This window comes from Malurus melanocephalus, unplaced genomic scaffold, assembly GCF_030028575.1.
Source record: "Malurus melanocephalus ecotype Western Australia unplaced genomic scaffold, MMel_1.1 scaffold_976, whole genome shotgun sequence".
In the NCBI taxonomy this organism is placed as follows: domain Eukaryota; kingdom Metazoa; phylum Chordata; class Aves; order Passeriformes; family Maluridae; genus Malurus; species Malurus melanocephalus.
Window position 1 is genome coordinate 72,148 of NW_026624208.1, and position 25,609 is coordinate 97,756.

General features: G+C 42.4%; 1 protein-coding gene across 3 annotated transcripts in view; it reads left to right on the plus strand.

The window, feature by feature from the left end:
• Positions 1–25,609, plus strand: part of LOC130585839 (versican core protein-like) — a 95,931-nt gene that overhangs the window by 60,152 nt on the left and 10,170 nt on the right. For all 3 annotated transcript variants that reach the window (XM_057386497.1, XM_057386498.1, XM_057386499.1), the window contains 5 exons: positions 2,805–8,285; positions 10,346–10,459; positions 11,786–11,899; positions 21,373–21,531; positions 22,607–22,689. In XM_057386497.1, coding sequence (XP_057242480.1) covers positions 2,805–8,285; positions 10,346–10,459; positions 11,786–11,899; positions 21,373–21,531; positions 22,607–22,689 — 5,951 coding nt within the window. The remainder of the gene's footprint in view (positions 1–2,804; positions 8,286–10,345; positions 10,460–11,785; positions 11,900–21,372; positions 21,532–22,606; positions 22,690–25,609) is intronic.

A 25,609-nucleotide genomic window follows, 5' to 3' on the forward strand; every position in this document is an offset into this window, starting at 1 on the left:
CTGAAAGCTTATTATCAGAATATCATACCTTTTGCTAAGGTTCTTTTATGTGGATTGTTGTGGCATGTGAGATCTTGAAAAAGCTAACAAAGTAAAAGTAGGGTCTGATAGAGATCTCTGAATGTGTTAGAATTTGTGTTTGTCTTCTAGGTGAGTTTGGAACAGATGCTGTTCTCTAAATTTATTGCCTACTGTGAATGACTTAGCGTGAGCTACTAATTTGAGGGWCTCCCAGGTGTGCTCTKCTGCAAAAATCCTGCACTCTTGGTCAGAACTTGTTAGTCCTGGAGCCCTCCTACAATTGCAGCCCATCCAGCTCCATCCAGGCCTTGTAATTTTGTTTTTTTTTTTAAATGTACATTTCTGTGCAAAGCTGCACGCTTTGTCGCACCGCCTTAATTGCTGTGAGTTAAATCCTAATTAATCTTTATGGCACTCCAGCCTATATTCCAGGTTGCTCATGCATATCCCTCCTTCATGAGGATGAGGCATCTTTCCTGGCCATGCACTTTTCTGTGTGTGGTTCTCTGATTCTKTGGGTGCAGTTATTTTACAGTGAATTTATGAAGAATCAGAAACTCTAAGAGCTCCCTGTCGGGTTTATCTTGCCCTTCTTCATTCACTGGCTGAATTTCCATGGATTTTTGCATGCACAGCTTTGAAAGGAAGGTGAGAAATGATGTCTCAATTGAAACTTCTGCTTTTAGGAAAAAATGGTTTCTTGGTATGTCCAGCATTTTGGGTTTTTTTGCTGAAATTTGTGGATTCTGAAAGGGTTGTTATTAGAAATCCTCCTCAAAGTCATGCTGCCAGTCTTGGGGAGATTACTGAATTCTTGCTTTTACAAAATTTGAAAGGGAGATCTAGGAAAGCTCAAATAAATGTCTGCAGAAATTTTATTCTTCTGTGGCATTGGGCAGCCTTTGTAAATATTTTTAATTTACTGGAGAGAAATATTAATTCTTTACAAGCACTGCGTAGAACAACTCCCAACAAGCACACGTGAGGGAGAGAGAAGAAATCTCAGTTCTGTCATCTTCTAACAGAGACATCACAGCACAGAGTAAACACCAGGCAGTGTAAAACAGCCAAGCAGAAATGAGGTTAAAAACAACCTTTTTTTTGGYTGCACTGGGAGCACTGAGCTTAGTGCTGCACAAACTTGACATTGTAGTCAAAATAAACAACGCTGAAGGTGATTTATTCTCTGTATTCTTCAGCTGGAGCCTTAGCAAAGTGAAAATCCCGTAATACTTCATGAGTTTAGCTGTAAACACAGCGTGAGATGTTGGAACATTAATTCTCAATGGAGTTGCAATGACCTTTTCAAAACCAAATTGAAGTCAATTTGCACACACAAACCAGCCCAGGATAAAGAACCACAAACCTTTTTCRCAGTGATCTGTGTCAGTTTAATTTGATTGAATACATTCTTTYCCAGAATGATCACCTGATGATTCTGTCTCTGAGGACTCAGCAGTCATAGAGGTTAAATTATTATCTTCATAGTTAGGGGAATTACTTCAAATTTATGAAGTGCTTCAGCTCAGGTTCTCTTTGTTTTAGGTCTTGTAAAAAGTTTTAGTGAGGAAGATTTGCTTATAAAATAGAGCTCTGTCACATAATACAGATATTTTTTCAGGAAGCAATTGTTGCTGACAACCTGTCAGTTGGTTCAGATCCTCTCTGGGCAAAATGGTTATAAACATATGTCCAGAAGAAAAAAACACTCATGAAACTGGATTTCAGAGCAAGGTTTCCAATTTCAAGTCAGTTGGCCAAGTGTGAAATATGGCTTTTTTTGTTTTCTGAGTCTGCTGTATCTTTTTTTTTTTTTTTTTTTTTTTTTTTTTTTTTTTTTTTTTTTTTTTTTTTTTTTTTTTTTAATTAGGATAGCTTCTATTGTCTGAAACAGAGGGTTTGAAGTAATGTTTGTGCTGAAAGGGCAAGTTTAAAAAGTGTCTATGGAATTTGAGGTCATAAATCTTGGWGGAATTCATGAGGCTTTCTGCAGCTAAAATCTTGCCTTCTTAGATCTTCTTTCCTCCTCTTTATCTGCCTGGCCACCTAGAAAAAAACGGTGAGAAGTCTGCAATCAGTGGGAACATGTAAATAATTCAGAGTAATAAACAGAAGGAAATTACTGAACTTCAGTCGTTAGTGGGAGATGACTTTTGAGTCTGTGGGTTTTTTCCTCTTATTTGCTGCAAAATTCTTTAAAATTCCAAATAGCCAAAAATCAAGACTTTGTTCACTGACCTATGGACCAAGTCTAGGGAAGAGTCTGATTGATGTAGGTGTTATGTTGTTCCTAGTAATTTGAATTACTCTAGACTAAAGTAAAATGGAGATGCAGAGGGAGTTTAAATATGCCTTATTTAATTTAAGCTTTTACCTTGCTTAGCTTTGTCTGAGTTCAGTGYTTGGGAAAGGTTCCTTAGTGTCTAAATTCATCCATGGAAGCAGTTGCAGCAGGTCAGTCTGAAAAATGGTTTTGACCTTGTCAGTTTTTTATCTTTGCTGAGCAGTGTAGGGGAAGGTAACTCAGGTGTGGGTTTGGGAYCAAGGAAAATGTGGCAATCAGCAGTGCTGAATAATCAATGTGCTCAGKGTGCAGAGAGGCTCCAACCACGGCAGAATTTCACTGTGTCAGTAGAAGAAAACACGGAATTTACAATGAATTGTTGAATTTAGTTTATTTTTGTTTGGGTTCATTTGTTTTTTTTTTCTCTGCGGTGGATCTCTTGTGCTTCATGTGTCTGCCTGTCACTTAGGGATTATGAAAAGCTCTCTTTTTCTTGCAGATCACCCGGTGAATGAATTTTTGGATCTGTTCAATCGCCACATGCTTCCTCATGCACTAGATGAAACCCACATTGACGCAGACTCAGCTCAGACTGAACCCTGTACCTCAGACTCTGTGCAGGATTCATCTGAATATATAATATTGGATCCTTTCTTTCCAAACTATGCAGAGTTTGAAGAAGAGGAAGACTGTGAAAATACTACTGATGTTACAACTCCTCCAGCTTTGCAGTTCATCAATGGGAAACAACAAGTTACGAGTGCACCTAAGAGCACAAAAGCTGAGGAAGCGCGGAGCGACCAAATCGAGAGCGTCGCACATTCCAAAAACGTAACCTTTTCTCAAATCAATGAAACAAACACATTTATAATCAGTGAATCCGAAGCTTCTGGTACTATGCAACCAAGCAAAGCTGGAGAAGGRATAGGGGCGTTTGAGGTCACACAACCAACCTCAGGGGCTGCAATGTTAGAACCTGTCTACAGTGGGGAGTCTGAAGTGGTTACAACAGATAAATCAACGGCCACCACTTCTTCACAYGAGCAAAACAGTGGAGAGACCATGACATGGCATGGAACTGAGGAGAGCTCTACTAAAGACAGCAAAAACCTGCTCTTGATTTCCAGYGAATCCTCTGGAGATGGCTCCACCGAATCTGATCTGTCCACTTCTGTCTTGGAAGTGGTGACAGGGTCAGGAAAGGAAGATGATGATAAAAATTCTGATATAACAGCTTCTCCTGATGCATTTACTGCAGAAAGTTCTGCTGYAACTGCTTCTCTGGATGCAATTTTTATTCCTTCTACAGCCAATAAAGGTGTAATTGACCTTATTGCAGAAGAGGCAACGCCTTCTCCAGGAGACCATTATAAAACAACTGTTAAACTTAACGCAAATTCCCCTGTTGAAAATACTCTGGAAACAAGTCATACAACAAAGCCTGAGATGAGTGCTGCTTCTTTCATGGATCTGGAAGGCTCTGGAGATGTAAAAGATAGCACCACTGTAACYTCAGCAATGACAGAGGAAATAGCGGTAACACAAACTCTTTCAATGCGAGACATTTCCTCGGGCTCTGGCACAGCACTGCCRACAGAATTCTCTGTAACTCATTCAGGAATCACCTCTGCTTCGCCCAGAGCTATAAGTACTCGTTTTTCTGGTTTTGATCAAAGTCCTGAAGTAAGTGTTGCCACCAGCTCTGTGYCTGAGCTTATTACGGAACAAGTATTTGCCAGCTCTCTTGTAACAGAAAAGAGTATGGATGATGAGAAAGAAACCCAGACCACTGTTTATTCAGGTCACCAAAATTCAGCTACTGCTGCAGAGGAAAATTTGGATTTTACTGAATTTGGGAGTACTACAGGTGAAGTCAGAACTGTAGGTCAAGAGCTGCTCGGAGAAACAGTACCAGGTACCATAAGCTCTGAAATCAACAAGGTCACCACCATTCCTCTCCTGAGGGAGAAGAAGTTTTTTCTAATTGAAGGATCAGCTGAAGAGCCAGCAGACATATTTTCAGGGGGTCCCACAAGCACAGGGGTAAGTATTGGCTCCCCATTTACTGATCCAGGTTCAGGAGACGCAGATTTTATCCTTGAGTCTGCTACTCTGACTTCAGTTCCATTAAGGCCTGTCACTGAAACACAGACAGAAAAGAACAAAGGAAACATTTACAGCACAGATGATGCTTCAGCGAAGGATGCAACAACAGAGTATGAAAAACATGCAAGAACAGATGGATCTGCAGTGACAGATTCGAGTACTGGGTCAGAGAGCTTCACAGAGGGGTCAGGAGCAGCGAGTCAGATGTCCCTGGATGTGTTTAGTACAAAAAATCCAAGAGAACAAAACATGGAAACAGAACCACCCTACACAGCTCCCTCTGACATAAAATCTGGTTCTATAAAAGACAGGACATCTCACATTGCGCCAGGAATTGAAGCTGGAGATTCAGAAAATTCAGAAACAGGGGAGGTCACATCATCCCCAGGGTCAGTGGTCAGTGACAACCCTCGTGAGGATGTGGTGACACATGGTACTGGCACTGTAAAAGCAGCAGCTGAATCTACAGAAAGCAAAGATGCAAAAGTTGGTTCTTCAACTGTCTCACTGGGCAAGATTTTCCTGATTGAGCAGGGCTCTGGAGACGAATTCAAAGATGACAGCAGCACYACAAAACTTATGTCCAATGGACCTACGGAAGAAATGTTTGAAGGTCATTTCTCAGGAGAGCCTGACCTGTCCACTGGATCATTTRCAAAAACAGCAGCTGCCCCTACTGGGAAACCAGAAACATGGGAGAAGGATGACAGACAATTTGTCAGCACAGCACCTCCAGATCCTGCTGTCACTGCAGACCATGATGAGCTGGTCACCAGTTCTGAACACGAGGTCACCTCCATGGGAACTGCAGGGGACATGAGAACGGAYGAGAAAACGATTGATGAGCTGTCAGTGAGAGCTTTTTCTACAAAGATCCCTTTGATGGAGGAGATACATTCTGGGGATGAGAGGCCAAGCGAAATTTCACCAAAAGCTACGGAGTTTTCCAAAGAAACAACAACAGACCCATTCTTTAAAAGTACACAGACTAGCCATGAGCATCTGGGGTTTTTAAATGTTCCGACTCTCAGTYCATATTCGGAAGAAAAGGAGTTAGAAACTGAACCTGCTCAAAAAAYACTTTTGCCTTTTAATGATGACAGAGTAACTGAGCCTGTAACGGTGGAAAGGAAATATGTGAGCTCTCCAGTCACAGTTGTAGAGCAAGAGGAGGAGCTGGTGCAAAACATTTTCCCTACGAAAGATATTCCCAGAACATTCCTGACACCTAAGGGTGAAAAGCTGTCAAGTAACGAGCTCATTGGTGATCAGCTGTTTTCAGGACAGGGCTCAGGAGATGACCTTGCTGTTCTTCCTTCTGTGGTGCCATTTATCGTCAAGGAAATCAAGAGCACCTTGAGTCCTCAGACTTCTCACCCTGCAAATCTGGGACCTGAGCTTTCCRCTGACAAGGCACACGAATTTGAAAGAGGGAGCACTCCAGCAAGTGCTGAATTTAGTGAAGRAGTCACAAGTGCTGTAGCTGAGCTGCTGCCAGAAACTGGAGGCCAGTTCCCCACCTCCACRTTCCCCAGTCCCCCAGCTTTAGTTGAAGACAGCTCCAAGAGCTTCATCTCCAAAGAAGTTGAAGAGACAACACTTTATTTTGTTGCGAATGAAGAACCTCAGGAGAAGGAAACTGACTATTGGAGAAGGGAAAATGAAACAGATAAGACAACACCTGCTTCTAAAGGTATTTCCCAAGAGGAAAATTCACGTTTTCTGACTGAAGGTGGCACAACTCCTGTGTCTGTTATACCGAGTGGAACTCCCAGTCCTGAAACAGAGGAACCTCTTGTAACATCAACAGCAAAAACGCCAGGCAGAGCATTACCTGAGAGCTCTGGGGAAGGATCTGGCTGGCTTGGTGTTTCAGATTCATCTTCTCCTGATGTGTTTACTCATTTCTCAATACCCACTGTATCCAAAGTRGAACTAAATGCTTCATCCAGTGTTCCTGGGCGTGTTTATTCCAAAGTTGTGACCACAGAGGCACCGAGGGATGGGTCASAGACTCTGATCACAGGACTAGCATCCCTTTTCACAGAAGAAACAGAGGCTGTGGCAAATCCATCTTCTGTTTACCCAAAGGCAGTTTCATCAGAAGAACTAACAAGTGACACTGGGATATATGAAAAAATTATTCCCATGATCGATGACAGAAGAAGCGTTATATTGAACATTTCTGTTTACGGTGACATTACCCTGATTGAAGAACGGCTGCAGACCCCACCAGAGGAAACCACAATTATAGACATGGATCACTCCAAATCGATGCCTGAGGATATCATAAGTGTGCAGACCGTGCCAAATCCCGTTGCACACTCTACATTTGGCTATGATGACAGCACGACAGCTGAAGGGGAAAAATACCATTCCACTCCTGAGTTTTCCACAGCCAAAGAAAACACGCTTGGATCTGGTGACAACCTTCCTCTGACTACTTCTAGCCCACCAAGCAGAGAGTCAGCGACTTCTGGGCACACACCAGCCTCAGATGAYGTGGATTCAGGTTCAGGGAATGACATGAACTTCGCCGCAGAAACTGTCACCACCATGGATATCTCTGAGCAGGGCGTTTTCCTCCCTACAGTGCCATCTCTGGCAAGCCCTGGGGTGCCTCAGTCASAGCCTGTTGTAACCAGCACTGCAGACAGCACCTATGAGCCAAGCACTTCAGCAAACAACGGGGTAATTGCAGATCAAAGTGGCTTTTCTGGAATGGGCCAGGAAGAGCTGGCTGATAATCAGCCCGTGGTTCCTTCTCTTGCACCCACCGTGGCTGCTGAGCCAGAAAAGGCTTTGACAACTGGAAAGCTTGAGCTGAGCGTTGCCACCACCCAGCCTGCATCCCAGCTGGTGACTGTGTCACCCACCAGGAGCGCGGGGAATCGTCCCGTGGTGTACACAAACACAAAATCAGCGTCAGCAGAGTACGAGGAGACAGATGCAGAGAGCTTTTATTCTGTTTCGCAAACTCCTAAATCCTCAGTAACTGTTCATTTAGTAAACGGAGTATCTGAGTACCCTGAGGTCATCATTACGAGCACATCATCATCATCATCATCATCATCATCTTCAAGGGATTCACATCAGTCCAACCACTCAGCAGGAGGGATCTTCAAAGAGGTTAGTTCTGATGTTACAGCAACATATAAACCGCCCACTGCTGAACTTCTTGACACAAAAGAGCCTTCTCTGCTGGAGCCTTCTCCTGAGCCTGTTTCAGAGAGCACAGCCTCAGAAAATACTCCTCACTTTGGTAGTCTGGTGACAGTGGAGCCAGAGGAGACTGAAACCCCTGGAAGTGATTTGGCTGGGGAGGAAGAAGCTGCTGTTTCTGGAGATTCTCCATCGACACATGTCTTGCCCACTGCTTTTCTCAATTTCGGAGAAAGAGCGAGCACAGATGTTCCAAAAATCAGCACAACAAAAGCTGAAGTTTCCTCGGGGGGGAGAGTGAACAATCCCCACCAAGAGGAAGACAGGAGCACTGAGAACCAGAACCCCTGGTTCTTCTCCACCACCGTTTCAGACTCACCCAACAGCATCGAAAGCGCAGGATTTAACCCTGCCCAGGAAGCAGTCACGATGCTCACCTCACCTTCCCAACTTTTGGATGGAGGCACCGAGACACAGCCAGCTCTGTACGGTCAGGGGGAGATCACAACCATTTCTTCTAACATTGCAGCAAACAGCCTTGCCCCTGGGAACAGCCCCTACCAAAACGAGCAGTGGACACTGAGCTCTGAGGAGCCAGGCACTGCCGAAGCCGTGACCTCGTCCTTGTCCCTTCCCGAAGTCACCAACGGATCAGATTTCGTGATTGGCACCAGTGTGGGTTCAGTTGAAGGCACAGCAGTGCAGATTCCAGGTAACTGACCAGATGTGACCCCTGTGGTGGTGTGGGTGTGGTGGCACTGGTGAAGGTGTGGCCTGGGCTCTGGTGACAGGTGAAATGACCACGGGCATCATCACTCTCCAGCTGAGAAATCAGTGTGGTTGTGACCCCTGCCTTGGGTACCCAAACCCAAGCCCAGTGATTTTCCATCATCAATGTTTGCCTGATGGAGCTCTGGATCAGACAGGAGGTAACCAGACAGTTCTGAAAGGCAGGAAGGTCTGTAATAATTTCACTTTCCGATTTCCTGTAATCGGATAATTTTGTCTGATGGCTTTCCTTGTGTGTGTGATCATGGTACTGAACTTAACTGATTTATAGGCAGGGCTATTCTTAACATCTTTAGGATCAGAACTTTCTATGGAAATCAAATTCTCTTGACCTGCAAGACAACTTTCCACACAAGAGAAAACAAAGACCTTGTTGTCAGCCTGCTCATAGCTTTAATTGGTTGATACAGTGTCTGTTTCTTAAAAATTTTCTTTTTGTTAGAAATCTTTTGCCACAGTATTTTGTATTCTATTGGGCACCATTTCATCAAATGCGTGGGTGATGCCAGTAGTGTCACTTCAATTCAGATTTTGTCTAGATACAGCTGAGGAAAGAACTGAACTGGGCCTGATTTTAAAGGGTTTTCTATTATTTTTCCTCAAATAATTCAGGTAGCAGTCAAATTGAAGTTTTTTACTGGGGAAATACCAGTCTGTAGGAGAGCAAACACACAAAAAACACCATTGAGGTGCTCAACAGAGCCCTGCATTTGTGACTTTCAGTGGAGCAGTCCTAAAACAAGCACCCTATTGAATGGATGGAATCAGATCCCTTCCRAAACCTCCAAGGTGAAATCCTTAATTGCTTAATTACGATCCTAAATTGATGTATGCAGGATTTTCCTCTGGAGGCTTTCAGCTGGACCTTCTGCATTCCCATGCCTAGACAGGGTACTTTTAAGAAGACTTTGAATGTGTGATTTGCCAGAGTAAAATAGATGTTTTTTATGTTCTTACCTTTTTTTTTTTTTTTTTTAATTTTTTTATTTTTTTTACTAAACCATAATCAGATTGTTTTGGGAAAGCGATCAAAAAAATCTTTATTCTTCTCATGCCTCTGATTCACAGACCTCTCTTACCCATTTTGTAAGTTTTCAAAGCCAGGGCTTTATTTTTGCACCCCAGAAAGACTTCAGGATTTCCCTTTCCCTGTGAGGAGATAACTCTTAGAAATGGTTTAGTGTGTACTTGTTTGTGTGAGTGAGTGCTCCTAGGCATGGAATCAAATGTAAAAATCCAGGTATCTAAACTCAGTGGAAATAAACATCACTGGAAGCCACAAAGCTCTTCGAGGAAAAGGTATTTAAACGCTCAGTCCTGCAACAACCGAGGATTTCACTGCAGGTAAGTTTTTATCTTCATGCTTAGCTCAGTTATAAATACGCTCAGTGCCTTTGTTTGTATTCTTTAAATGTATGATTTAAMGATAATTTTAAGAAAGGCAGGTGGGAAATAGTCATGTGAGAAAAGAAATGAAGCTTTGTGGGTATTGATTGRTTGAATATAAGGGAGTGAAAAAACAAAAGCCAGGCAATATGTTCTGTGTACCCTGTCATTCCGCACAAACTAACCCTGTTCAAGAAAAAAGCATTTTCCATTCATTTTGCATATGTTTAACTGTTTTCAGCTATAATTAATTGTCATGTCATGCAAACTAAATCCTCARCAGAGTATCATGACTGCCAAACATAGCACAAATTGCTGTGGAAAAAAAAAATGTAATTCCAAGAGCAATTTACATTGGTTCGTACCAAATGCGATTTTGTTGTTAAAGTTGAAAGTAGTGATGCCTGAAGACAAGCTTTACTGTTTTATAAATCTTATTTTTGGGTAGCTGAGTATGTTAATAGAGTTTCTGTAGCTACAGTAAAGCCTGCAACACCAATGTAGCAACGAAGAAACATTTTTTTCTTCCCAAAAATTCAAAAATTCACCATTCCTTGAAACTGGGGCGTCAATTTCCTTTTTCTTCTTGTTTGACAGGCCAAGATCCGTGCAAAAGCAACCCCTGCCTCAATGGTGGGACCTGCTACCCACGTGGTTCCTTCTACATCTGCACCTGCCTGCCAGGTTTCAGCGGGGAGCAGTGTGAATTAGGTAAACTGATGATTAAGGACAATAAAATGGAGAGTTCCCCACCTTCTCTCACTTTTTCTTTCTCCTCTGAAGTCCACACACGTGTGCATGCACACACAGGTTGAAGGAGCTGTAAATGAACTGCAGGAACAGGAGCTCTCAGCACTAAATTCCAAATAAAACAAAATAAACATTAATATTTGGGATAGTTCCCTAAGACCTTCATGCAGTTATTTGAAAGAATGGTAAAAAGGTGGCTGGGAAGGTGAGCACTGAACACAAACTTGAAATTTTTTGCAGGAAATGTAAAGAATTATCATAATCATATGGATCTTTGGTACAAATAAGTGTTTTGCTAACAATTCTAGCCAAGGAACCTTTTCCAGTTGCCTGTGACATCTGTGCACCTCCTGTGACTGTAGATTTYGAGAGACTCACCTGTATAATTCAGAATAACCAACTTTTCCTTCCAGAAATCTATTCAAARTATGATGAAAGTGACTGGAACAAGTAAGGCCTAGCATAAAATCTGAACAGAACCACGTTTTAAAATAGAAATATATTTTTTAAATGCCTTCCATATGATGCAGCAATTATTCCTAGTTGTTTGTTGGTTTGTAGATAAGTCTATCTTCTCTCTTTTTTTTTTAATGTGTGAATCATTACCAGCAGTTCATTTTGGACTAAGATGTTTGCAAAATCTGTATTTAAATTAAAGCTGTGATTCTTTCAGGGGAACAGTGCTCATTAGGAAAATCAAATGACCTTTATGAAGAGACATACAAGTTTATAACCTGTGCAAAAGTAACCTGTGCTCAAAGTAATTGTTTAAAATGAACTTCTGACCTAATTTAAAGGTGAAGGCAAGGTATTTCAGCAGCTAGAGGAGGCAGGGACTGCTATGTGATTTGTTTGCTGTTCAAGACCATGAGTTCAGGTAATGTTTTGTCCTTCTCATGATAAGATTAGACAAAAAAGAAATGAGAAATGCAAACCAATTAGAAGCCAATACCTGCTGCTCTGCAGGCTGAAATGAGCAGTCTGTTTAATCCTGCAYGATAAGATTTCCAATATTTGAGTTTCATGAAGGAACTCGAGGTCCCTGGGGGTCAGTGGGAATTTTTCTTGTGCCAGACTCACACGCACAAGTCAAATTTTCCACCAGGAGAGCACCGCACGCTGCGTGGCATTCCTCTTTCTCAGCCACACAGTCACCACTGGGGTCTTTTGCAACACTTCATTCCTCTTCTCTGAACCAGCCCCAGCCACCAGAGTGACTAAGGCTGGAGAGCATTTCCCTCCTGGCAGTTTGGTGGGCAGTAAAACCACTTTTATTTTATGCTGTAGACATCGACGAGTGCCAGTCCAACCCGTGCCGSAACGGAGCCACGTGCATCGATGGCCTCAACACCTTCAGCTGCCTGTGCCTGCCCAGCTACATTGGAGCCCTCTGTGAGCAAGGTAAGGCTGCTGGMCACCCATCTCCATCCCAAAATCTTCTGGAGGCACAGGGCAAAGCCTYCTGAACATGGCAAGGTGGAATAAACTCACAAAAATGTGCGGGAAGCCACCACTGGTGAGGAGAAATCCTAATTTTTGTTAAATTTCCATGAGTTACAGTGCTAGGGTTTTTCCCATCTCTCATTTTGCAAAGAGCTTATCCTCATGCTAACTTCACTGGAAGCCATGTTGCCATGCACCAGGTAAAAAGTGATGTATTAGGCAATTTCTGTGGCAAAACAGCTTTCAGGTGTTGCTTTTCAGCAAAGGTTTTCAGTGGCCTCAACCCTGCTCGCTTCTGTTGGCTTGCAAACTGCTGGGAAGACACATTAGGAAGTTCTCTCATTGGTGTAGGGATCCTCAATCATGGCAGCAGAGTCACTGAGTTCCTCTCCTAAAAAAATTACATGCAGTGCAAAAGACACATCAGAACCCATCACCTCCAAAAAGCATCAGTGAGATACAGGAATAGTTCATTGAGCGAGACAGATTATTTATTCATTCACTGGAAACCACAGGTTTGACAACTTCATCCCACAATGTTCAAAATTATATGTTCTGGGATTTTTGTGGGAAAAGTAGGTGCAGGATTATCAATATGAGGGGATTGTCAAAGGCTTTCTAAAGGGGACAACTGAAATAAGATTGAATATCCAAGAGCCTGTAGTTGTTAGAAAATTGTCTGCAAGAGCCCCACTGCATYTACAGGAAACATTTACAGTGCAAGATGCTTACTCAATATGTGGGAGGAGGAACAGAGTAGCAAAATTTGCTCTGTCAATAAAATTAATGAAGGCATTTCCGTGGGAAAAAGAAATGGTGTATTAAAGTGTACTTGCTAGAGCTTATGAAAATATTTTTTTTCCATTTTCTTCAGCTGAATGATTTTGGTCACAGGTGAATGAACTAAACCTTTGGACTTGTTTAATTAATATTGTGTATTTTCATGTCTGTGTCTCAACTTTAGTGAAAGGTGGTTTGCAAACTCTTCCAGCTCAGCCTGTGGAGATTTGTTTGTTAGAGACGAAAAATCTCAGAGCTGATCAGCTCCAGCATTTTCACRGTTTAACCTTTTCAGCAGTCTGGCTCACCTTGTAACTTGAGAGGGCTTTCTTGAACCTTTTCTCCCAAATTAAAAATTGACAGTGTTTTCACACCAAAGAAATAAATGCTCTGACTCCTTCCTCCTCCCCCTCATTCCAGCAAATCCATAGCAGTGAGTKGCTCTGAGTGCCATGGTAGCTTTAAGCTGCTTTTTATGGCCAACCTGAGAGTGCATTTTAGGTGGTTAATGGGAACATTTCCTAGTTTGTCAATCAGAACCAGAGCTGTGCTCTCTCAGCTTTGGAATTTAAATTTCCTCCACTTAAAGTCCTGCAGTGGTTTGGGACTTGGGAAAAGGTTTCGGTGCCAAATTTCCACTCCACCAGACAAAATAAAACTGTGTTGGCGATTCAGACATGGTTGTCTGGCAAGCAGGCCTTATTTCAAGGCATCAGTCCTGACCTCACTGGATTTAAAGACCATCCAGGACGGCAAAATGTGCACCTCAGTGCCACAGGAAAGGTGGAGTTCAGCACACCGAGATTGTATTTCATTACTTCTTTTTTATTTTTTTTTCCTTTTTTTTTTTTTTCATTCCACCAAAAATACTTTTCATTTCAGAAAGCTTAAAAAAAAAAAAAAAATCAGGCTGAGGGGATTTTTAGGTGCAGTGCTGAGCATTCAAAATGCCGTGGGAAGGAATAGGAGCAGGGAGGGGGCACTGCCTTTGGAAATTAAATTCGAAGTTTTATTGGAGACATTGGGGACATCATCCCATCCACACCCATGGCACCAGTGCAGAAAAAAACTGCAGAGCTCAGAATTTCACCCAAGAGCCCCCGTGGGATTGTTGTGGATGAAGGGATCCTCGACAGGGGTGTCAGCACTTGGAGGGGATGCACAGCTGCACGTCAGGGAGCTCTGGCAGGTGCTGGAAGTTTAAAGGAACCTTCTGGGTGATCTAATCCAGTCCTGAGACTCAGGGAGCTGGAACTGGCTCCCTGACAGCCCTTCCTCTTGCCAGGTGGAAAGAGTTCAGCAATCCGAGCCCGGGAACATCTTCCTGAAGAGAGCTGAAGTTGTCTGATGTTAGAAATTAGTGCAGCTGAAAAGTTCCTTGAAAAGTTGCTTGAGAGTTGCTTTTAATCTAAATTGTTAGTTGGGTTGAGACAGCATCACTGCTGGTGCAGGTGAGATTAAAAGAGATTTTATCTTCTCTTGCCCACCACTTGTGTCTTTTCAAAGGAAAGATTCATATTCTTGTGGGTCTCGGTGACATTTGAGCATCRCCTCTTAAAATTCATAAATATCCCCAAAACACTTTTTCAAAGAGTGACTGCAGGCTRCAGTAAGTCTTGGTATGGCTTTAATTCTGGGAGACCCATCAGTCTTTCCACTGTCATTCCTCTGTGAAAAGCCCCTCTGACAATTCTCAGGAAATGGTAGAGACTTGAAATTTGAATCTCAATTTTAGGGGTGAGTTCTCTTTATGGCAACTTGGATGAGCACCTCTATGGATTTTCCTCTTCCTTCCTTGGCTGGCTAGAGTTTCCCTTTCTTCCTCTTCYTTTGCTGCTCTAACTGGTGGCTACCTGCTCTCAAGGAGTGTTTTAAACCTAAAGTTTGGCTTCCTCACAGCTGGATGTGTGTGCAAAAAATGGCACATGTGTGTTTGTAACAGGATGAGCCTCCYTGGGATAATTCAACCAGCTGTTCTCTCTCAGGTTCTGAAAACAAAACAATTTGTGGTTTTTAACCATCCTATCGGGAACTGTGTTTTCTTATAACCCAAGTTCATTGTTTCAATGTCTGTGATTGCTCTCCAGTCTCGTTTAATTCACTTTGTTCCCAGGGCTTGGTAGCTTGGGATTGGAGCAGTTGAGAAAGTTTCAGGGAAAAGATTTTTTTTCTGAAAACAGATGGTCTCTCACTGATGTCTATCAGCTGAAAAGGGTTTATTTKGAATATTTACTAGAGAAATGGGTTTCTTCTCAAGTTGTGTGGCCTAAGTGGCCTCCAGCATTCCCTCATTAGCTGAAGGCAGAGAGTCGCAGATAAAATCCACATCTGAGTCAGACTTTCATTATGTTCTGGTACCTGTGTCAGTCTTTATTTCCTCTAAGCCTCTTCTGGAATTTCTTGAAAGACAAGGGACCTATTGTCAGCAGCTTWTTGCAGCTATTGGAAAGGCAGTACCTATTTATTTATCAAACCTAGAGAGAACTCTTTTTTAATTCAATGTTTAGGGATGTTGTTACATTCTCTCTGCTGTGACAGTAACCTCACTGAGGATCCCCTGCACATTGCCATAAATCCTGGCGCTGCTCAGACGGGTTTTAAAGCACCACAAATGTGGTGAGCAGTGTTTCAGAGTTTCCATCACACGCTGGAATAGGGTTACAGGAGTCTGTGATTGGTTGCCTGGCTGAGAACACAATAAATGTGAAGTACTGCATTCAGTGAGTGCCTGCACCTCCTCTGCTCACTGTGGTTGGGTCAGAGAATTTACAGCCACCTGCAGTTAGGGTCTACTAGTTCTGTAAAGGTACTAAAAATTAAAAATTTACCCATATGGAACCCTTTTCCCTTTTTTGTCATCCTTTCAGCTTTCTTCATTGAGTAAGGGAGGACAAAGCACTGCAGAGATGAAACTGTCCCCACATTTTYACTTGCCTGGTTTGCATTTTTTATCCTCTACCACCTCGAATCTTCCTTTCCCTATTTGTTTGTTCTCTCTTCTTGTCAACCCCTCCTCTAAAAAAAAAAACTAAAAAACCCTACCCCCCATAAAAAGCCAACAACAAAACAGCAAAAGCAAAATCCCCCAAAAAACAAACCTCAGGATCTTAGAATCTTCAGTGTCTCCCCCAAACTCAAAGAAAAAAATCCTCTTAGCCCCCATCTAAAGACATCTTGTATTTTATAGCCATCAGTCCTCTTTTTTTTGGGTTTTTTTTTTTTTGTTTTTTGTGGGGTTTTTTTTTTTTTTTTTTTTGTTGTTGTTTTGTTTTGTTTTTTCTTAAAACTTGAGATACACACAGGTGAAGAAATTGCTTAACTTTTCGCTTTGTCACTGTTTGGCACCTTTTTCCTTAAGATGAGAAATTGTGGTTTTTTTATGATTCATGCTCATTTTGTGAATGCAGTCCTCTCAGTTTTGAGTTTTCAAGCCTCTTCTCCTCCCCAGTGTGCCTTTCAGCAGAACTTCTCTCAAATCCTTCACTTCTTGCCTAGCTGAGGCCAGGGAAAGCGTGATTAGAACAGTCTGGAAATCCTCTCTGGGCACGTTTTTCTCAGCTCTCCTTGTAATTATCTGACTTGTTTCCTGTGGGACRAAAGAGTCCCTGAACAAGATAAATAATAAAATCTCAAGTGCCTTCACAAAGGACATAGGTCTGTTAGTCAGCCTCGTGTGGTTAAACAAATACTCCAGAAAGCCCAAGGCAGACTAAACTTTAAAAACTACTTAGATGRCAGAGATTAAAGCTGTGTCTGGAGCCTGCACCTCACGCAGAATACAGAGGGAAATGATACAAAAACTAACAATTTGGTTGTATAAATTACATTCCTTTTTTTCATAGCTGAGATGACTCAAGGCACAAACAGTTTTCTGCAGTTCAACTTCCTGGAAATAGAAGGGAGATAATCAGTGTGAGCTTTGTTTTGCCTTTACATTTAGTACATTTCTGTCAATACTGATRACTTTTGGGAAATTATTTTGATATCAACCTCTTAAGGCAATGATTACACTATTAGTGTCAGACAAATTCTGATAAGCCTCTGACGTGACATGCTCACCCTTTGAAATCCATTTATGTACATGTAAAATCTAGTTTGTGTCATGGGGGATTTAAACTCTTTTTGAAAAAAAAAAAAAAAAAAATAGACATTTTGGTGCTTAGGATGTAAATGGCCTCTTCCTGCTATGAATTACGAACCAGCTCTGTGCTGTGAAAAAATATTTCCCAGTTGTTTTTTAGTAATCCCTTAGTTAAGGTATTTTTAGTTATTAGTCCATGGCATATTCTRCAATATTTGGCTGTTTCTGTACCAATGCAAGAAGAGACCCAAAGCACTGGCTATACTCACTTAGTGGAAAAGAAAAACCCAGTTTCCATCCCATTACATCTCCCCACCTCTTCTCACCCAATAACCATTGGTTTCAGACACAATTTTGCATGGGGGATTGATAAAACTCAGTGGGAAGTGGCAGATTGCTGCTGGGTGGGTGGGGTGGCGAAGGTCAGGCCTGTTCCTCAGCATCCTGCCCCTGAGGCCCCTCAGGGTGAGCCATCCCATGCTCAGATATGGTTGGGACACGCTGTAATCTTGGGCTGAAATGTCCTTTTCTGATGCCATTGCATCTGTTCCCTTCTTGTATCTCCCACTCCGCCCTAAAACTCTCCCTTATCACTGGCGAGTCCTTCCCATCCTCGAGCACAGCTCAGGCACATTCAGACATCACGTTTGTTTTGCCCATCTTATTAACGCTGATTTTTTTTCTTTTTTTTTTTTTCTGTGATTCATCCCTGCAGAAGCAAACTTGAAACTGAAACTCAGTTGTTTTTTTGCCAGTTGTTCTGTTTAGAGCTGCCTAACCTTGACAAAATAATTGATGTCAAATCCRCGGGTTGTTCCTGTTCCAAGGCTCGTTTTTATTCCTCTTTGAGCTGAAAGGATGCAGGGGCTGGTGTGAACTTTTCTCTGTGATGCATTCTTATCAGCACCACGCCTCATGCCAGCACAGAGAATGTGCAATTTCATTACTTTGTATTCATTTCAGCTTTGCAAACTTCCTAACAAATTGATGCCTGAAGTTGACTTTGTCAAGGAAGATGGGCTTTGGGGGAGGATTTGGAGGCATGGGTTCAGAAAGATAAATATTGCAGCTTTGCCTCTGCGGGYTGAACAATCACAATAATTTCCCTTCCTATAATTTTCACTTATCAGTTTCTTCCAAACTAAGTACAGTCATTCAAAGAAACATTTGTCCTTGAAAGAAAAAAAAATTCTGTCTTCACGTATAGGTTCAGGAAACTCTGATGAAATAGAGATCCACTGCTGTCCAACATCCATTTGGATGGCATTTCATTCATCTGGGGTTACAGATAAAGTTGTCCTGAAATTGTCCAGATTCAGCCCAATTCAATCAGTGGAAACCCACAAAGTTTCCAAATGTAATTATACTCCTTAGAGAAATAATATTCTCGCAGCCTGTGCTGGAACTGGGTAAACAGAGCTGCCTGAAAGTGAGGTTTCAGGGAAAAATGTTTGACTTTGCACACCGCAACAGATGGGTTTTTTTCTTGGAGCTTGGTCCCATGGAAAATCCACCAGTGTGGACAAAATGTACCCAATTTTGGTGCATTGATCAAACGTGCCAAGTTTTGGTGGAATGACCAAATGTGCTTGGTTTTGGTGCATTGACTAAATATGCTTGTTTTTGGTGCATTGACCTCGTGTGCTTGATTTTGGGGTATTGACCAAACAAGCCTGGTTTTGGCACATTTACCAAACCTTCCCAGTTTTGGCCCATTGACCAAATGTGTCCAGTTTTGGGGCACTGACCAAACCTTTCCAGTTTTGGTGCCTTGACCAAACCTTCCCTGTTTTGGCCAATTGACCAAAGGTGCCTAGTTTTGACCCACTGACCAAACATACTTTGTTCTGGTGCATGGACCAAATATGTCCAGTTTTGGTGCATTGAGCAAACCTTCCCTGTTTTGGCCAATTGGCCAAATGTGTCCACTTGTGGTGCATTGATCAAACCTTTCCAATTTTGGGGCATTGACCAAACATGCCCAGTTTTGGTGCAATGATCTGACTTTTCTGGTTTGGCTCACTGATCAAAGGTACTTGGTTCTGCTGCATGGACCAAATGTGTCCAGTTTTGGGGCATTGACCAAACCTTTCTGGTTCTGGTGCATGGACCAAATGTGCCTGGTTTTGGGGCATTGACCAAACCTTTCTGGTTTTGGGGCATTGGCCAAATCTTCCTGGTTTTGGCCTTCACCAAATGTGCCAAGTTTTGGTGCCTTGACCAAACATGCCTAGTTTTAGGGCATTGACCAAACTTCCCCCTTTTTGGCCAACTGACCAAAGGTGCCTGGTTTTGACCCACTAACCAAACGTACTTGCTTCTGGTGCATGGACAAAATGTGTCCAGTTTTGGTGCATTGACCAAATGTGCCCTGTTTTGGCCAATTGGCCAAATGTGTCCAGTTGTGGTGCATTGACCAAATGTGCTTGGCCCATTGACCAAACTTTGGTCAATTGACTTGCTTTTGGCCCATTGACCAAACTTTCCTGGTTTTGGTGCATTGACCAAACCTTCCCTGTTTTGGCCCATTGACCAAATGTGTCCAATTTTGGTGCATTGACCAAACATGCCCAACTTTGGGGCATTGGCCAAACATGCCCAGTTTTGGTACAATGACCAAACCTTTTTGATTTTGGTGCCTTGATCAAATGTGCCAAGTTTTGGTGCATTGACCAAATGTGCTTGATTTTGGGGCATTGACAAAACATACCCAGTTTTGGTGCCTTGTTCAAATGTGCCTGGTTTTGGGGCACTGACCAAACCTTCCCTGCTTTGTCCCATTGACCAAATGTGTCCAATTTTGGTGCATTGACCAAACCTTCCCGGTTTTAGGGCATTAACCAAAGGTGCCTGGTTTCAGCCCACTGACAGGGGGCTCTCTCTGNTTTTCTTGGAGCTTGGTCCCATGGAAAATCCACCAGTGTGGACAAAATGTGCCCAATTTTGGTGCATTGACCAAACGTGCCAAGTTTTGGTGGAATGACCAAATATGCTTGGTTTTGGTGCATTGACTAAATATGCTCGTTTTTGGTGCATTGACCACATGTGCTTAATTTTGGGGTATTGACCAAACATGTCTGGGTTTGGCCCATTGACCAAACCTTTCTGGTTTTGGCCAACTGACCAAACATGCCCAGTTTTGGCACAATGACCAAACAAGCCTGGTTTTGGCACATTGACCAAACCTTCCCAGTTTTGGCCCATTGACCAAATGTGTCCAGTTGTGGTACATTGACCAAACCTTTCTGGTTTTGGGGCATTGACCAAACATGCCTGGTTTTGGAACATTGACCAAACTTTCCCCGTTTTGGCCAATTGACCAAAGGTGCCTGGTTTTGACCCACTAACCAAACGTACTTGCTTCTGGTGCATGGACAAAATGTGTCCAGTTTTGGTGCATTGATCAAACCTTCCCTGTTTTGGCCAATTGGCCAAATGTGTCCAGTTGTGATGCATTGACCAAATGTGCCTGGGTTTGGCCTATTGACCAAACTTTTCCAGTTTTGGTGCATTGACCAAACTTTTCCAGTTTTGGGGCATTGACCAAACATGCCTGGTTTGGCTCACTGACCAAACATACTTGGTTCTGGTGCATGGACCAAATGTGTCCAGTTTTGGGGCATTGACCAAACCTTTCTGGTTTTGGGGCATTGGCCAAACCTTCCCGGTTTTGGCCTTGACAAAATGTGCCAAGTTTTGGTGCCTTGACCAAACGTGCCTGGTTTTGGTGCATTGACCAAACCTTCCCAGTTTTGGGGTATTGACCAAACCTTTCTGGTTTTAGGGCATTGACCAAACTTTCCCCATTATGGCCAACTGACAAAAGGTGCCTGGTTTTGATCCACTGACCAAACATACTTGGTTCTGGTGCATGGACAAAATGTGTCCAGTTTTGGTGCCTTGACTAAACGTGACTGGGTTTGGCACATTGACCAAACCTTCCCTGTTTTGGCCCATTGGCCAAACGTGTCCAGTTTTGGTGGCTTAACTAAACGTGGGTTTGGCGCATTGACCAAACCTTCCTGGTTTTGGGGGATTGACCAAAGGAGCCTGGTTTTGGCCCATTGACCAAACCTTTCCAGTTTTGGGGCATTGACCAAACATGCCCATTTTTGGTGCAATGACCAAACCTTCTCAGTTTTGGTGCCTTGATCAAACGTGCCCAATTTTGGGGCATTGACCAAACATGCCCAGTTTTGGTGCGATGACCAAATGTGCCTGGTTTGGCCCATTGACCAAACTTTTCCAGTTTTGGTGCATTGACCAAACTTTTCCGATTTTGGTGCATTGACAAAACCTTTCTGGTTTTGGCCCATTGACCAAATGTGTCCAGTTTTGGTGCATTGACCAAACTTTCCCAGTTTTGTTGCAATGACCAAACATGCTTAGTTTTGGGGCATTGGTTAAACCTTCCCTGTTTCAGCCCATTGACCAAATGTGTCCAATTTTGGGGCAATGACCAAACGTGCCTGGTTCTGGTCCATTGACCAAACCTTCCTGGTTTTAGGGCATTAACCAAATGTGCCTGGTTTCAGCCCACTGACAGGGGGCTCTCTCTGCTCTGCTGCAGACACAGAGACCTGTGACTACGGCTGGCACAAGTTCCAGGGGCAGTGCTACAAGTACTTYGCTCACCGGCGCACGTGGGACACGGCGGAGCGCGAGTGCCGGCTGCAGGGAGCGCACCTGACCAGCATCCTATCCCACGAGGAGCAGATCTTCGTCAACCGTGAGCACTCCAGGGGGATCTGCAGCTCCCGGGGAGTGGGCAAAGGAGGGCCATGGAGGTGGGGAAGGGGCTGGGGGGGAGCTGTGGTCATTTGGCCTGGTCAGCTGGAGGAGAGGTCAAACCTCGTTGTGGTGTCCAACATCCTCATGAGGGACATCTCTGCTGTCTGTGACAGGGACAGCACCCAGGGAATGCCAGGGAGGTTTAGGGTGGATCTCAGGGAAAGGTTCTTCTTCCCTGCCCAGGCTCCCCAGGGAATGGTCCCAGCCCTGAGGCTGCCAGAGCTCCAGGAGCGTTCAGACAGTGCTGCCAGGGATGCACAGGGCGGGATTTGGGATTTGGGATTTGGGGGGTCTGGGCAGGAACAGGGGCTGTACTCTGATCTTGGGGTCCCTTCCATTCTGTGACTCCTTCTCCAACTTAAAACATGCTTTTAGACTATTTAAAAAGCACACTTTGTGTAATGAATGTTTACTTCTGCAGTCAACACAAGTTCTTTATCACTATCGAGCTATTATTTGTTAAACAGAAAATACTTTTTGGGGGGTAGTATGAAAACAGGAACTTTTGTTTTGGCATTGAAAATTTCTGCAACTTTTTTTTTCTGGAGGCTTAAGTTTTTTATGCWCAKGACATCAAATRAGTGCCACTGCATACCATGTTTTTWAGGCATAAAGAAACAACTCCTGTGTTTCCTGTTGTATTGTAACATTTGGACAACACTGGTGACAGCCTAACCGAAACATGAAAAATATAGATTAAAATATGTTATTTTATTTTTTTTTTCCTCCCTCTCAGATAGGAAACAAGGATGTTTGCTTTGGTAGACATCACTGGGAGTGAAGAGACAGGACTGTTTAAAACTGCTAGATAAGAACCTGGATTTTTATAGACATCCCAAATTAAAATAAAAAAGCTGAAAAAAAGAAGCTCTAAACCAGTCCTTAGCACAATGAACGGAGGAATCTTAAGAACAGGATGTCTGAATCATTCCRTGCAAATTATTTCCTTTGGTGATATCTCTTCCATTTATGGAATTTTTATTTAATAACAAATTACTCTTCTGGTTCCCTAGGTATTGGCCATGACTACCAGTGGATTGGCCTCAATGACAAGATGTTTGAGCGTGATTTCCGCTGGACTGATGGCAGCCCTCTGGTAAGATGCCTCTGAGATTAAATCACCCACTCATTTCTTTTTTTTGTGCTTTATCAAATTCCCATCAGCAATGAGGAAAGCTGTGTGAAAAAAACAAAAAAAAACCAACAACAACAAAAAAAATAACCAAAAACCAACAAACCCACCAAAACTCCCCCCTGTCACTAAATGTGGACCCAAGCAACCAAGCAAACAGCCCAAAAATTCATTTTGGGATAYCTAATATTTTGTGGTTTTGTTCTACGGTCTTGTTCTCAGTTCCTGTTATTTTAAATGTGGGAACTTTTGAAGAATCCGGACAGAAATGCACAAAAATCTGAGTCTGTGGTAATTTGAGGGTCTCTGCTGGAGCTGGTTTGTGCTTTGGTGTTGTGCAAGGATGCGTGTGGCAATCCTCACTCACCGGGATGCATTTTTGGGTGGTGATCTGGCACTGAAGCTCTTGCATTAGCTGGGTCTCTGGGGTGCACAAAAACAGCCTCACAAGTGTTTGTGGAGCCTGTTCTGTGTGKCAGCTCTGCAGCTCCCATCCTTAGSTGGTTCAGRARGCCTGGAAACCATAATTCACCCATAAAATTTTAAGATTTTTTTGATAACTCTTGCTACCTTAAAACAAGAAGGAAATTCAGCAGGAGGAGAGGGAAAACMTCTCCACCCACTGTCAACGAACCTAAATCAAAGAGCTGATGGACACAGGAAATTATTAAGCTCTTCCCCTTTCAAATTAATCCCTTTTGTAGGGGATTCAGGTGATTTATTTGCTGCACCCTCTGGAAAACATTCCATTAAGAAAAAGGCCAAACTGGTTCTTGTTTTCCCACCCAGTTGTGAACTCTTCAATCAGAGAGCACCTGGACACACGTGTTGTCACTGCAGACCCTGTGCTCACCTGGGGCAAGACAGGCTTCATTTATTGCCTTTYCATGTAAATAATCAGAGCTTTAAARTCCCYTCAAGTGGGTTGTAAATGAGGAATTTCTTGGGGAAATTGSAGAGTGTGGCAGGTGGCAGCAGAGAAGAAATGGGAATCTGGTGGCTCAGGGCATTTGGGGCGGTGCCACTGGTGACTCCAGACTCCAAACCCTGCAGTGTAAAATAAGATAAATATATTCCAAAACCAGATAAAATGAATGATGAATCACTCTGGTCCAGTGGAAGGTGTCCCTGCCCATGGGACAGGACATCTCTGGAATGAGATGATCTTTAAGATCCCTCCCAATCCAAATTATTCTATGAATCTGTGAATTTGAGGAAATTAATATTAGAGCTGAGGTCCTGTTTTTTTTATTTCAGGCTACTGACCAAACAGGGAGCGATATATATTTTTTCTGTAATTTCCAATTTTAAGAAATTAAGATATTCCAAGAACGGAGTGATACCATCTGTCCAACAGATTTCTGTTTTGATTGATCTTTTTTTTCCACCTTATTTTTCTTTCATTTTTAACAACTTCCCTCTGTCTCTTCCTTCGGAAACAATTTAGGTGTCTCTTGAAATCATTTATGTTCATTGCTTCAATAGATTTCCCTCATAACTTATTCCACATGGTTCCTGGATCCCATAGTTCTGAGCAGCTGCCTCATTTGTTCCTTTTTCCCTGGCTTCTAGCTCATTTCTCATACTTTCTAACCACTTCTGTGGTTACAGTGATTTATTGCTTCTCTAGTAATTAATAGGAATKATAACATAATGAAATATATGAAATCAAATCTATTTCCCGGATGATGTCCTAAAATTGAAGTGAATTTGAGTATCATGCCGGTAGAAAATTTGGCTCTTTTATGTATTTTCAGGTGAGAATTCATGATAGCTTTAAAGGCAGTAGCATAATTTATGATCATAAAAACCATCATTATTACGCCAGCACTCAGGTTCTGACTTGAATTTCTGGGTTTAGAGGTGGATCTGTAGCCAAAATTTAAATGGCCTTCACGTGTTTTGTGTAGCAGGGTGAATCTGTAATTCAGCTTTTTCTAACTTTGTTTCCCAGCTCTATAAATAAATATTATCTACAAATAAATATTATCTATCCACAATTCTATTCAATACTTCTGGCATAGGGGAAAATTTGTCAAGTGTGCAGAGGATCCCCCTGATAAGAGTTTTTTGGAGATAGTATCACAAAAATGATTGTGCAGCTGTAAGTGGTGAACATTCATCTTTATCTTGATACTTCTTTGAATATTCTCCAATAACAGCTTGGCTTAATCCAAAAAATCATGCTTGCATGATTTTATGAGATTTCATAGATTAAAAATAGACCCCTAACTGTTCTGATGCTTGGTAGACTTAAAAGAAAAATCAAATTAGCAACAACAGCAGCAAGACTTGTTGTGGGCAACAGATTTTAGTGATTCCTCTCTCACATGAATTTTTTTTTTTCTGAAAAAAACAGCCCCCAGAATTGGGAATCCTTGAACCACAGGCTCCAGGACAAAAAGAACAAGGTTTATGTTTCTTTGCTACTCATTTCGCACCAGCATAAGGAAACCAACTGAAAAATGCAGCACTCTGACAGCAACTCTTTTGCTACATGGTGTTTTATTGGCAACTTTGGGAAAAGGGATCAAATACCCTTTTTTACTCTTCTTTCTTTTCTTTTTCTTTGCACCTAAAAATCTTTCCAACCAATGAGTACAATGGAAGGAAATCAGTAATTTTTTTGATGTTTTCAGCCCCTGACAATGTGTTGTTTTCCAGATTTTTTTTTAAACTGAGGCCAAGAGCCAGCCAACATTAAATATGATATTTGGACAAAGCATGMACATGAGAATATAGAATTAAGGTTCTTATTGGGAAACTTACACTGAACACAAAGTACCCTTTACAGGTTCTTAGCCCTAGTGAATAAGACTGTTTARGTGCCCAGTAGTGGACTGAGTATAGTCAGACACTTTTGATAACTTTATTTTTTTTTTTT